The sequence below is a fragment of the Bombus huntii genome, chromosome 5 (genome assembly GCF_024542735.1).
Source record: "Bombus huntii isolate Logan2020A chromosome 5, iyBomHunt1.1, whole genome shotgun sequence".
Lineage (NCBI taxonomy): Eukaryota > Metazoa > Arthropoda > Insecta > Hymenoptera > Apidae > Bombus > Bombus huntii.
Genome location: NC_066242.1, coordinates 13155484 through 13168316, shown reverse-complemented (window position 1 = coordinate 13168316; position 12833 = coordinate 13155484). Strand labels below are relative to the sequence as shown.

Genomic DNA, 12833 nt, shown 5'->3' with positions numbered 1-12833 from the left:
CCTCTCTGGAGATTCTCTAATTCGCTTCTGATATGTTTCTTGTGGACTTCTGGGACAAGTAGAGTAAAAATACTTACCCTTGATTTTTGCGAGGTTCTTGGACACGTATTTACGGTAATCTCTAAATATTTTCCGATTTTCTTCGTTTCCTAAATAACACCACGCATGTGGTTTCAGATTTATTTAAAAATTAATTGTAAATTAATCGTACATTGTTTATACCTGTTCTTTTCTAAACTACGTTTTTTAAAGACACTTTGATGGGATTTTTCAATAACATTTGAGTTTGTCCAAAGAGTACAAATTAATGGTGAATTACAAAAAAAAAAACATATTTTAACCGTGAAAGAAAACAGTTAGAGGACATTTGACCGCTTGAGGCGATGGATTTTCATTCTTGGATCGTAATTTTTTCCGAGGAAACAACGCGCCACAGCTAAATCCGAATTTTTAAGCTCGCCCGCCGTTAATTTCCCACGTAGCTGTTGTAGCAGAGAAGCTTCGCCGTGTCACGAATATTCTTCCACCCTTTTTCTCCCTGCGTTTCCCTGTTGTCCCTTTGTCCTGGTAAAGTGACGAGGAGCGGTACACGTTCTGTGAAACGTGGACGATGTAACGAGGTTCCGTTTCTTGAATTACATCCACCAGCATTTTGCCCAACAGCAGAATTTTATACGTTTAACGCTCACTTCAATTTGTCCTATCAATTTCTCAAATTTCTCATACGCTTTTAATTATTTATGTGATTTTAATTATCGCCGTTTTAAAAAGATTACTCGTCTGACGTATTAGAAAACGCAGTTCCTCGATCGAGAAACTGTATCGTTTATCTTGCTCGAATGAGTAAAACGATATGTGTTAGTTTGTCTAGAAATAATTCTTCTTTTTTATTACCGCAAGTCAGGCTTCTGTCGAAAGAATGGAAATGAAAAACGGTGGTCGATTTGATGTAGAGGTAGAGTGACGTTAAAAACATGCAGCGTTCCGTTCCACGGGACATTTGTAAAATAAGAAACTTCGCTGGGAAAATATAGCGCCGAAATGAAAGTTTGCATAGTCATGAAGGAAAAATTTATTCGATCGAATGGAATGAAAATAACAAGTGAATAGTTGAATTTCGTTTTGAAAGCTACACTGCAGCTACGGTAAAATTACGAAGCGTAAGATATTACTTAACTTTCGAAGATTTTTGCATGCCACATAGTTTCGCACTTTATCGAATCTCTTAATAAATTCGTTACCAAGGAAATCGAATCAACGTTGCTCGTTGTTAGAAAAATCTCCATTGCTCGCAAGTATATAAATTTTTAGTCGAAACGAGTCTTCACGTACGTATTCGAGAAAAAAGAAGGATCCATCTTCTCATCGCCGAAATATATAAGGTCCACTGAAGTCCAATCAAAGGCCAATTAGCGATTGTTGTGGCAAAAGTGCAAAGGTGGAGAAAGATAAAAGGTGGCAAAACAGAGCACGGCGAACCAGTGTAAAAGTGGTAGAGGCGTGAAAAATATCGAAATTTGATTCCATCGTTAGTTCAGCGAAACGGAAGGGTGTCGGTTTCAGGAAGCACTTTCTTCTCGTGGTCACTCTTCCTATTTTCTTTTACTTTTTTTCGCCGTTTTTCCTTCGACTGGCAAAAATGACGGGGAGGCATTGTGTCGAACGAAAAGTGGCGATGGTTCGGGGGGTTGGTGGGCGAAAGGATGTAGTAGAGGGTGGTGGGCGATATCCAGCCGCGGCTGTGCACGCCCATGTACCGGAAAATTTAAATCAACGAGTAACGTTCAGCAGTTCCATTGTAACGAGAAGAATAGGAGACACGGAAGCTCAGTACGACAGATACGCCGGAGGTTGAATATCAAATGGGATATGACCGGTGGTTTATTTCTATTCCAGTTTCGCACGTTTTCCACCCTCCTCTGTTCTATGCACCCTCGTTTTCGTTGGCTCCCGTCGATCTTTCTCGTTTTTCTAACCACCGTACTCTCCACTTCGTTTTCCCTCGTCAGAAGTCATCGAAAAATCGAACGGAATTCCGTGTTCTGGAAACAAGTTTCGAAATCGTCCTTTTATTTCGTCCCATTTTCTCTCTTTTGCAATCTATTTCTTTTCTTCCCAGTTGCACGGTTTTACGTGATATGGCTTGCTTGTTTTCAACTATCCATCGTGCTAACAAGCGCAAGCGTTGCAAACACGATTATATCATTAGTGTTTTATGCGTACGAATCGGTCGTGCGAGAGCCCCGTGTCGGAAGCGCAATTTCCAACACTTTGGATCGGCTCGATTACAAACGACCGATCGAATTGCTGCCGGGAATAAAGGAGCTTCCAGTTTTACTTGTTTTTGTATTTTTCTCCTCTTCTTTTTTCGAAAGATCCGTTTTATCGTTCGACCCGTGGACAACCAGTGTTTCGCTCAACATTTATCGCGTGGATTGCGTTCGGATGAAACAAACCTTTAAAACGAAATCGTGCGAATGCGCTTCATAATACAGTTGGAAACATCATCGATCAAACGTTATACCAACAGATAGAGGGGGGAATGGTGGCGAGAACCCTAGAAAATTGCAGCGCGTTATACTATCCGGTGGAAATTGTGAATCGCGCATGCATATTCAGCGCGCATTGTTTAGAACGTAAGCGTTGCTTTAAATCTCGTTTTCATCGATTTCGAAGCGTGCCGAAATGGAGGGTGATGAGTTCAACGAACCGATGCATACTAATGAACGCGTCCGTCAGAACTTATTAACATCTTCCACCTATAAATGTGTTTTCATTCGTTCCTTAATCGTTTATCAAAAACGCGTGAATCGTGTAACGTTGCGTGTACGTTCTTTCGAACCTGAATAGAAAAGAGGAAAAACAAGGAGACATCGTTTAATTATCGTTACAAACAGCTTTGATAAATTTGGCGTGAAAAACACTCGTCGGAATTCTTTGCTTGTAACTCTCAAAACGAGTATCGAGAAGGCGTTTCTTTTAGTTTTTATCGGCAATTATGCTTGAGATAAAACTTGCCATAAGAATTGATAAACGAGTAGTTATATAGCGTGTTTGACAACGCTCTCGCATCTTTAGCAGTTACGTTTCTATTAATTGCAACGCGAGCTCTTTATATCCTTGGTATTCATTCTTCGCGCTCTTTGAGAGTCACTCGCTTTACATCTACTCGAAAGCTATGAAAAGAGAAACCTCGTTATTTTAATAGGAAAGGAGGAGTTATTCTTTGAATTCGCCAAGCAACTTCACGTACTGTTGGCGAATTTTCACGGTAACGAATTAAACGCTAAAAGATCTTCGTCGAGATATTCCTCGTTCTCTAATGAATAATTATTAAAACAACGATATGTTAAATACCTCGATTACGTAATTTCTAAGTCCTCGGGTCGCCAAGCTTTTCTCTTTTCATAGCGAATACGTAATCCTATTCCCCTATAAACGGGGCTACTATTTTGCAGGAGTTCGAACGTGGGACAAAAGAATTCACTTGAAGAGGCCGTGCTAGCCCGGTTAATTGTCATGTTCTCGGGGAAATTAATTTATCGGCGATCGTGCAACGAGAAAATTGTCTGTGAATTCAGGTTCGGTCGAAAGAAATTCGTTGCACGTACCTCGCGTACTGTTCTCTCCTTCCCTCGCGATCCCTTCTTCACCTCGGCCACTCCTCATCCTCCACTTCCATTTCTCGAAATTAAATGTAAATTCCTATATTATTCCCGGCAATTTTGCTTAATATCGCGCCAGCAGTCGTGCTTTCGAATTATTCGCCAACTTCATACACGCGGTGGGACGCGACTAAAACCTCTCTTATTATCGGGTCTGCACGGAATTCCTTTCGACTTTTTCCATCAACGGTTAAGTCTACTGTACTTTCAAACAGTTGGAAGCTTAAGTCGGGGAACGCTGGCTGTGCTGATTCCAAACGCAGTGATATTTCTCACGGAAGTGAAACCAATAACTCACACCCTACTTCGAAGAACTGGGTTACTTGGCAAATTACAACGACGGACCGAGCGAGCCTTATTATTCCTAGGTCAGTCGCAAGTACACGCGCCGGAATGTTGTATCAGTGGAATTAGCTGCGAAAGCATTTTCAACAATGTTGCAAGGTCAGACAATGCATAAAGCGATTGTGCGACATCGTTAGAAACTGGAAATACACTCGATATTAACGTGCAGCGCTGCTTCAGCGCTTTCAGAAGACTGAAATTAATTTTCAACTTTGTTACAAAGCTGGCAGAGTTCGGTGCACGTTCTCCAATATCGTTGCAAGGTCGATGGGCAACTCGGAAATAATTTGCACCATTGTTGCCAAGGCCAATTATATGCGTTACCGCATATGTGCGACATCGGATATATCACAATTACATAGATCAGATTTGTTCAGCGCAACGTTACATGACAAAGTACCAAAATCGTATCCATTAATTATCAACATTGTTGGATCATTAAAACAGTGTGGTTAACGTGCTGATCCTGTTTACTTCCGGCGACACTCTACCTAGACCAGGCCACACATCGCGAGCAAGATGGCAACCAGATGTCCGCACACCCTTACTGCGTATCCTCGATAGTCTTAAGGACCTATCATAAATCTAAGGAATTTTCTAGCTAAGGTCCTTCAGACCTAACAAACATCTCTTTGCTAAATCGTTTTCTAAAAGTTTATTGTTTACTACGGGAAAGTTATTTTTCTCGCGTATGATGCTTCCCACTAGCAACTCTCTCTCAAGGGCGGTTAGCACCCTTCCTCATCCACCAACCTAGAAAATTAGCCAATTAACAGCGAAGTCTTTCCCTCACTCTCCCAACGAAAACTTGTCCTTAACAAATCGACTCTTTTCGTGTCATTAGACCTACCCATCGCAAACTTTCCTCCGCAGCATCATCTTCACAGAAAGGAGTCTTTAAACATTTTTTGAACCGTCATCATCTAAGCTTACGTCGCGTACTACATTCTGTAACTTTGGCTATCAATCGAAACTCAATTATACCTTAAAGTCGTTGGAATAAACATTGATTTATACCTGTTAATTCAGTGTAAACTCAATTGTACCACTCCCTATTATCCTAACAGAAATAAGGGGATCGATCATTTCGTGGCGTCGATTATCTAATCGTGACAGGAATTTACGACTCTCGTTGACGTGCTCTCCGCGAATGGTCGAATCAAACAGAACCTGGTGAACTTCGTGTTCTAATCTTACTATCATTTTAACGCCCTATGGACACGCGTATCTTCGCATTTTTCTTCGATAAACCGGGTTCGTCTATGTTCGTGTCTAATCTTTTTATAGTTCTAAGCTGTGCGGAAAAGTTCGAGGAAAATTCAGAATCGTTTGTCACTTTGTCACCTTATCAGAAACATCTTTTCCTCAAATTCTGCACGATGGATGGGATTTTCCATGGTAGCGTACATTCGCTGGTGTATTAGTTCCAATAAAGGAATCTTCGTGCATGTCGGTGGAATATGGGTCAACGTCATGCTACCGCCTGTTCCTCGGAACCGGTGCCAAACCGATAATTCGGCTAGCTCGTCGACAGTGGAAAAATGTGGATGCCGGGAACAACGGGAGCCGGTCGGAAGGAATTTCCACGAGAGAAGTCATTCCGTTTATCGTCGTGCAAACGAGCAATTGCCAGAGGGTTGAATAGTTAAGGGTGCGAACCCAGCCGTGTCGTATCGGGTACATTGTTCGACTTTTTGAAAAGGCTAACAACGTTACGCTCGGTCGCTGTCTTTTTATTTGTTTATTCGCTTACACGTTCGATCAGACAAAAACACATTTATTCTTCCGTTTGTTCGTTATATTACCTTTTTTCTTCCTCTACTCCTTTCCTTTGTTTTCCTTCTTTTTTCTTTTACTATTATTATTATTTCGCGCATCTTTTCGTTGTCGATCCAATCATTGTAGTCAAATAAGTCCGAGCTTTCCAAGTTAAAGCTTCTTAACTCGGTGGCCGTTGGGAAGTTTAGCTTGAACAGCGAAACTCATTAAACTCTTTATTGCTTCGCTAAGTATTGCAACAGATGTTCAAAGTTATCATTCGGAAGTTTGACTTACTATACGCAGTTGAATTATCGTTACCTGTTCCTCCTTTCCTTTCCGAAACTTGATTCTTTATTCTAAGAAGGCTGTTTCCAGTTCCACCGTAATGAACAAAACTCAAGGAGAACTAAAAAATATTTGCGAAAACAGCACGGCGGTTTTTAAAAGATTAAAGTTTCAATCGACCTCGAGAACGTGTATAAAAAATTACAGCCACGTCGCTCACACGTCCGTTAATAGTAGCGAGGTGATTTCCAGGCGTAGAACCGAGAATCGTGAGATCCAATTAAACGACAATGAGTCGGAAGGGGCGCGTACGCCGATCAAATAATCGAACAATTTATTCCCTGGTCCCGGAATTTGCATATCGGTATCAATCGATGCGAACCATCGACATAGTATTTACGGATGGCGGGTGCCGACCGGAAAAGCCGCGATTGCTCGGTCAAAAGTGTCTTTGGCGCGCGCCAAGTGGCTTCGTTTCCTTTGAAGAGCGGAGCCATGCTCGTTTCTTACTCTTGTTCCATCTGCTTTTCAACCGGAAACGAGCTCCCATATTCGTTTACACCAGTTTACGTGCAGAGACACGGGATGTCCTAAATTCAGGTCGTAGTCTGGGTCAAGAACAGTCGCTTCGAACCGATTTCGCGTTTTATCTCTCGTTCTTACGATTCTCCATCTTGGAAGCTGTTGAAAGTCCATTTTCTCGTCTATTACGATTGTCAAGAACGCGCAGCTTTAAGATCTAAAGCAAAGAAATTCGAAGAATTTCTTCCCAGTATTAATGGACTTCAATTATTGTATTTGGCGGAGCAAAGAAAATTTACTGTATATTTACGATGGAAAAACGAACTCGCGCGCTATCGTTAAATTTATCGATTCGAATTATCCCTGATTAGGAGGGAGTCTCGATAATTTAACCGTAGTTTAGCAGCAGCCCGCGTAACATCGAAACGCGGCCAAACGAGCATAACCAGGCTTGTTTTCATTACAGGCTTTCTAAACGCCAACACGGATTCGCACTTACGCTCGCCGGCGAATTACGGCTTGATGGATCAGATCGCTGCGTTGCACTGGGTGCAAGAGAACATCGGCTACTTTGGTGGTGATCCTAGGAACGTGACGTTGGTCGGCCACGGTACCGGGGCTGCTTGCGTCAATTTCCTAATGACCAGTCACGCGGTGCCAGACGGTGAGTAGTTTTCTATTTCTCTTCTCCAAAGTATTTCGTTATGTCTGTCGTAATTGCGTTGGTTTATGAAAATCCCATTGTTTTACACTTTTAACATAATTTCACGGAATATATCGTTCGATTTTTTATTTTTTCATTTTCTTATAAATCAGAATATTCCAAGCCTGCGTCTGGGAGGAGGCATCCAAACACCCTTCGATCTTCGACCGTAAAAAGACGAGAACGTGTTTGGCGAACATTTCAGTGGCTACGATCGAAAGCAAGGGAGGTTTATTTGAATATTAAAAGCACGTACGCTGATACACGGTGATACATGGCGGTAGGGCGGGAGGGAGGAAGATCAAACGAGTTTTTTTCGACCAGTCAGAGGAATCGCGTCACTTTAATCGAATCACAGGTAATTCACCCCTCTTGGAGCGTGTAAGGGGGCAGCACGGCGTATATTTTATTTCTGTCGTGCGCCGGCCCTTAGAATAATTAACGTTGGATCACGCTAACCCTTTTAACAGGCACGTTTAGAAATAACTGATGGAATATTCAAGATTAAAGCGTTAGATGTAAACGAGGGGTGAACGGGCCTCGGACCTGACTGAACCCATAAAAAAACAGCCGCTAGCTTCCGGCGCACTTCGTTTCGGACGGCAACCCCCCTTGCTGTTGTTAGTCTTGCTCGAATACGTCGATAAAGAGCTTCCCTTTCGACTTGTCCGATACTTTGTCGCGGGAACATCGCTTTAGAGATCGTTCTCACCTTTTTTATCGTCTCGTCTGTGGAAAGAAACCCTTCTTGACGGAGTAAAGGGTATTCGCTGTAAAATGTTTGCGACCGTGTCACCCCCAAATTATCCACCGTGGCGCTTAAAACAGTCAGACTTTCCACGTACGCCTATCTACGAGCGAATAAATTTCTTTGAAACTCGACGCGACCGTATCGACCAAGGAAATTAATAACTAAAAGCTGGCGAAAATCATTTCTCAGGTCTTTCGTTGATTAGGGTCGCGTGAGCGGAAACTGGTCGGGGCTGTTTCAGCGTATGGAAGACAAATCGATCCTTCAAGGACGGGGGAAAACAACGAAGTAATCTGACCGGATCCACCTTATCGTTAACTCAACCGTACGATAATTCACTACAGCTGGAAACTGTCAATGGAGATTAGGCCAGCTGATTCTACCCCTAATTGATCACGTCTGGTAAACCACCAGCCCTCTCATGCTTTCCGGCGACTTCCCCTGTATATGCTCCGGATTAACTTTAATATGCGCATATGGACATGATTGGACCGGCTGCTGCTAGGGAAAATTGGATGGCAAGTTACAATCAATAAGGCGTGATATTCTGGAACTTGGAGATCCGGTCGTACCGTGTTACGCAGATTCTCCGCCCAATATTCCACTTTTTCTTTAACGCTGACTAAACGTTAACATTTTTCATTTTGACAAAAATTACCTCGAATTACTTCGAATCACGAAAGAAGTAATAATTCGAGAAGAGAATCATCGAACCGAAAATTACTCGGATTATCTTAGCATCGTTCTTCGCGTCAGCTAAAAGACCAAACGAATATTCTGTAAAATATCTGCAACTTTTACTCTTTTGCCAGCTGATCTCGATGCAGGGTCTGTTCAAATCTTGCTCGAGGCCGATCAACGGGATTTACTTAGCAACCCCTCGATTTCATTCCGTCACGGTAATCCTAGTGGGACTGGCGTCGCGAAAAAGAGGACGGCAACACTAACAGCAACCAGGTTTATTGCGGCCGGCGTGACGTGCCGCGGGGAAAAGTCGCACGTTCGTCGTCGAGCAGAGCAACGCGCGTCGAGAGGCATTACGAGCGAAAGGCTCGTTTAATGAGTCTACGACCAGCAAATACCACGCAACGCCGCCATTTGTGACGTAAAATGCGCCGTGCAATTTGCGCTGATGGCATCAGCACCGCCGGCCCGAACGATGAATGACGGCAATTCTGTACAGGAGGATCGCTTTAATGGAAAAAGCGGGCCTCGATTCGCACCACGCTATATTTCCCTTCTTTCTTTCCTTCTCTTCGCCGGGCAAATTTTTCTACGCTCTGATTACAAAATCCCATGGACATCGCTTCGCTCTAATAAAAATTTGTTTGCATTACCATCCACTGGAAAATTGTTTGGCAAGCGCGGCTTTTAAAAAGCAGATATTTGACGATAGATTAGAGAATCGATAATAGGAATTTTACATGGGACGTAGAAAGAACTTGTTTTACTACAGTTGAACAAATTTGTGTGCAGAGTACAGTTGGATTATGAATTACTGATAAACAACGCCGGTAAAATTGATTGGTTTAATTAATTGAAAGAGCAGGCTAGCCTGCGTATCGTGGAAAGTTATGCATTTCTTTTTTAATTATCCAGACTCAAAGTAGACTGCGTGCTCGACGAATCTCGCCGCTTATCAGAGCGTGGTTTTTATACCGTTCTCTGTGATTTATACGCGGCCACAACGAGAACTCGCGTAATCTTAACGTGCCGCCTGTCACAGGAGTACAACGCTCCGAGTACTAGTTCAAAAGAATTCTCGCGCGATTTCATTACTACGATCGATTTACATTAATTTTGCATCGTTCAAACGTAGTTTATAAATATATATGAGAAGCGATCTACCCGAACGGCATATCTAAATTCTCGCATTGCATTTTTCAAGACATAAAAAATGTAGAAAGTGCAAAATAATTCGGAACTTATGTTTTCATGAAAACATAGTAATCAGCCAGTTTGATCGCTTTGATAGCGTCGGGTAATTAATTATCTCGAGCATCAGCACGGTAACACTCATTGCGAAATGTGCCACCATCTGAATTCGGACGGAGCTTAGAATTTCTAAAAAAGAAAAAATTCGCTCGCAATGCCGACAAAAGTATGCGAGGAACTTGGTCGCAATTACTAAAACGCCAGGTGAGAAACGTTAGTATTATCCCAGCCGATCGATTCGAAATCGAACCGCTAGCTCCTCTAACCGGTCCTTCTCTGATGGTGTCTAATCCGTAGAGTTTAATCTACGCAAGCAACCGGCTCCGAATGGATAATGTCCGCGGTTAGGAACTCTCTATCAGGTGGCAGGCCAAACAGAATCGCTATCAGCTACGATCCACCAAAGAGGAGATCACACCCTGGTCGACCTCGTTCGTCCACTCTACATAAATACTCGTCCTTGTCTGGGAATCTGCCGGTGTATTTGGCCACCGGTTTCGAACCGTGCAATCGTCGATTGAAAGATCGCCGCAGGATTCGTTGTTCAAGACTTGTTAATCGTTTGAGATTTTCCTGTCGGAGTAGAACGTTGTTTCGATTGCCGGCGCTCGATGAAAGTAATCGAGAGCTAGAAATTTTACCGATGATGCAGGAACTGTAAATCAAGAGCCATTTTTCAAGAGAGACCAATAACCTTCGTGGTGGTTCCGCGTCTGTGGAATGTATGGTATCAGCGAAGTTGCACGGATGTTGGTCCAATTAATTTTGGTGGTAATCGCGGAGGTAGAAATATCGCTCGGTATTGTTGGATATTGTAGTTCGGTTGTGTATTACGTGTTCGAAGCAAACGAGTCGTAGCTACTGAAAATAGAGATGAAAAATGGTCGATCTCGATGGAATTCTTCTAACCATTTTCTGCCTTCCCGTTTTTATCGTTGCGTCTTTTGTTTCTTCCGCGAAAAGAGAAATCCTTCGACTCGGTGATTCGTTATTCGCCACGCATGGAACGAGGCAATTGGCAAATTAGAATATACGTAGATGCCGGGCAAAATTCGACACCACAAATCATCCATTAAGTCACAGCTCGCTGATTAATCCTTTGGGCTCCATTCGTCTTACTAATAAACTGCCGGCTATGCTGTCTCAGTTTGAATCCACAGGTACAGCACAAGGCGTTCCACGTAGCCATGGAACGTTGTCTGCGTATTCCTTCAAGCTTGATAAATTGCCATCCGCGATCTTCTGACCAATTGAAATTCGTAAGCGCGTCCTTTCAAAACCAACCGAACGATCTATTAATTAAAATTTTTGATCTCTGAGCGCTCGTTACGCTTTGGCGCATCTACGCTTATTCGCCCGATGGGTGTCGACCGTTCGTTCTTTGATAACACCAAGTTACCATCATTGGGTGATTCTCGAGTTCTCGACAAGAACAAAAATACGGTCGCTGTCGAAGCGTTGGAAGAAAAGAATCGCGAGTAAAGGCATAGATCAAATCGCTTCCCTAACGAGGTCGTTTCACGTTGTGCCCGTTTCTGACCGTAAGAGGAATCCCTCGCGTCGCCGACGACGAAACGATTTCTTCCTTGGTCGAGTGCCGGCTCGAGAGGAGAACACTGGCATGACCAATGAGCGTATTCAATAAAACATGAGAGCTACGAAATCGATGTTATCGGCCCAGTTTCGCTTCTCTCGATTAACCCTTAGCCTGGGGGATCGCTTGAGATGTTGCGCGCGCTAATCACGACTCTTCCGCCGGCTGATATCGATATTTTTCCAATCTGCGATTGCGTTCTCATCTGGACTGTATAATTGGAAAAAATCTGAACGCTTCGATGCGGATGTGAAAAATGTATAGATTGAAAGATTTTAATTAGAACATGCAGCGATAGATGATTTTTCTTTTTATCAGTAATCCGTGCATAAGGAAACTGAAGAAACATTGAGCAACCTCACATTGATTAATTGCGATATCCGAGTTTCTCCGCTCTTTTCGTTTGATACCGTCGACGCAACAAAATTCGATCATATTTTTACTCGGCTGAGAAAATCAATACACGCCTACGAAATCGTCTCTGCGCTGTTCATCCGCGTGTTAGCTTCAACTTAGCGAAAAGCTTCGAATACGAAAACGGAGAACGTTCCAAATACGGTCCAACAGAAGCGTATGAGAAGAAGAAGAAATATGAAACGCGAGATAGCACGAAGTTAACGTGACGGATAGACAACGATCGTTGGGAAAAGTTCGTGTCGCGACGCCTGCGGCCACTTTCGGACCGGAAAAGACGAAAGAACGGAAGATGCGGAGGAAAAGACAGATCGATATTGCATGTTCGACTATCCATTACCGTGCTGTGAAATGACGTACAGCTGGCAGCGCAGCAACGGACGCACATGTGTCTATGCACGCGTGCAACGCAGCCTGTGCATTTATTACCAGCAATCTGGTAACTCGAGGTCTTGGAAGGTATCGCTAATGAATCTGTGTCGGGCAGCCGGCACTTGAATCTCGAATTTCTGAAAATTGCATGAGAGTTCGAAACGTAGTACTCAAAATATAGTTTGATCTCTTTAGGGACGAACTTTATAACAACTGGAATAAGATAATTTCTTATTTCCCGATCGTGATACGTTGATAAATGTTATACGCGATAAGCGACGTAACGAGAAACGCGGTGAAAAGTCTAAGGCTGTTCTCAGACGATCAATGATACTGTCAATATTCCAAAATTCTCAACGAAACTGTAGTTTGTCAATAGATATCGATAATATTGTATCGACGATACGTATCGATCCTTTTAGTTGAGAATCTTGAAATATCGACGATACATATCGATGGCCCGAGGCTATCTTAGAAAAAGTAACA

General features: G+C 42.9%; 1 protein-coding gene across 1 annotated transcript in view; it reads left to right on the top strand.

Moving 5' to 3' along the window:
• The window catches only part of LOC126865622 (neuroligin-4, X-linked), a 225157-nt gene that overhangs the window by 186070 nt on the left and 26254 nt on the right, over positions 1-12833 (top strand). The window contains exon 3 of the mRNA XM_050618368.1: positions 7045-7242. Within this exon, the coding sequence (XP_050474325.1) occupies positions 7045-7242 (198 nt within the window). The remainder of the gene's footprint in view (positions 1-7044; positions 7243-12833) is intronic.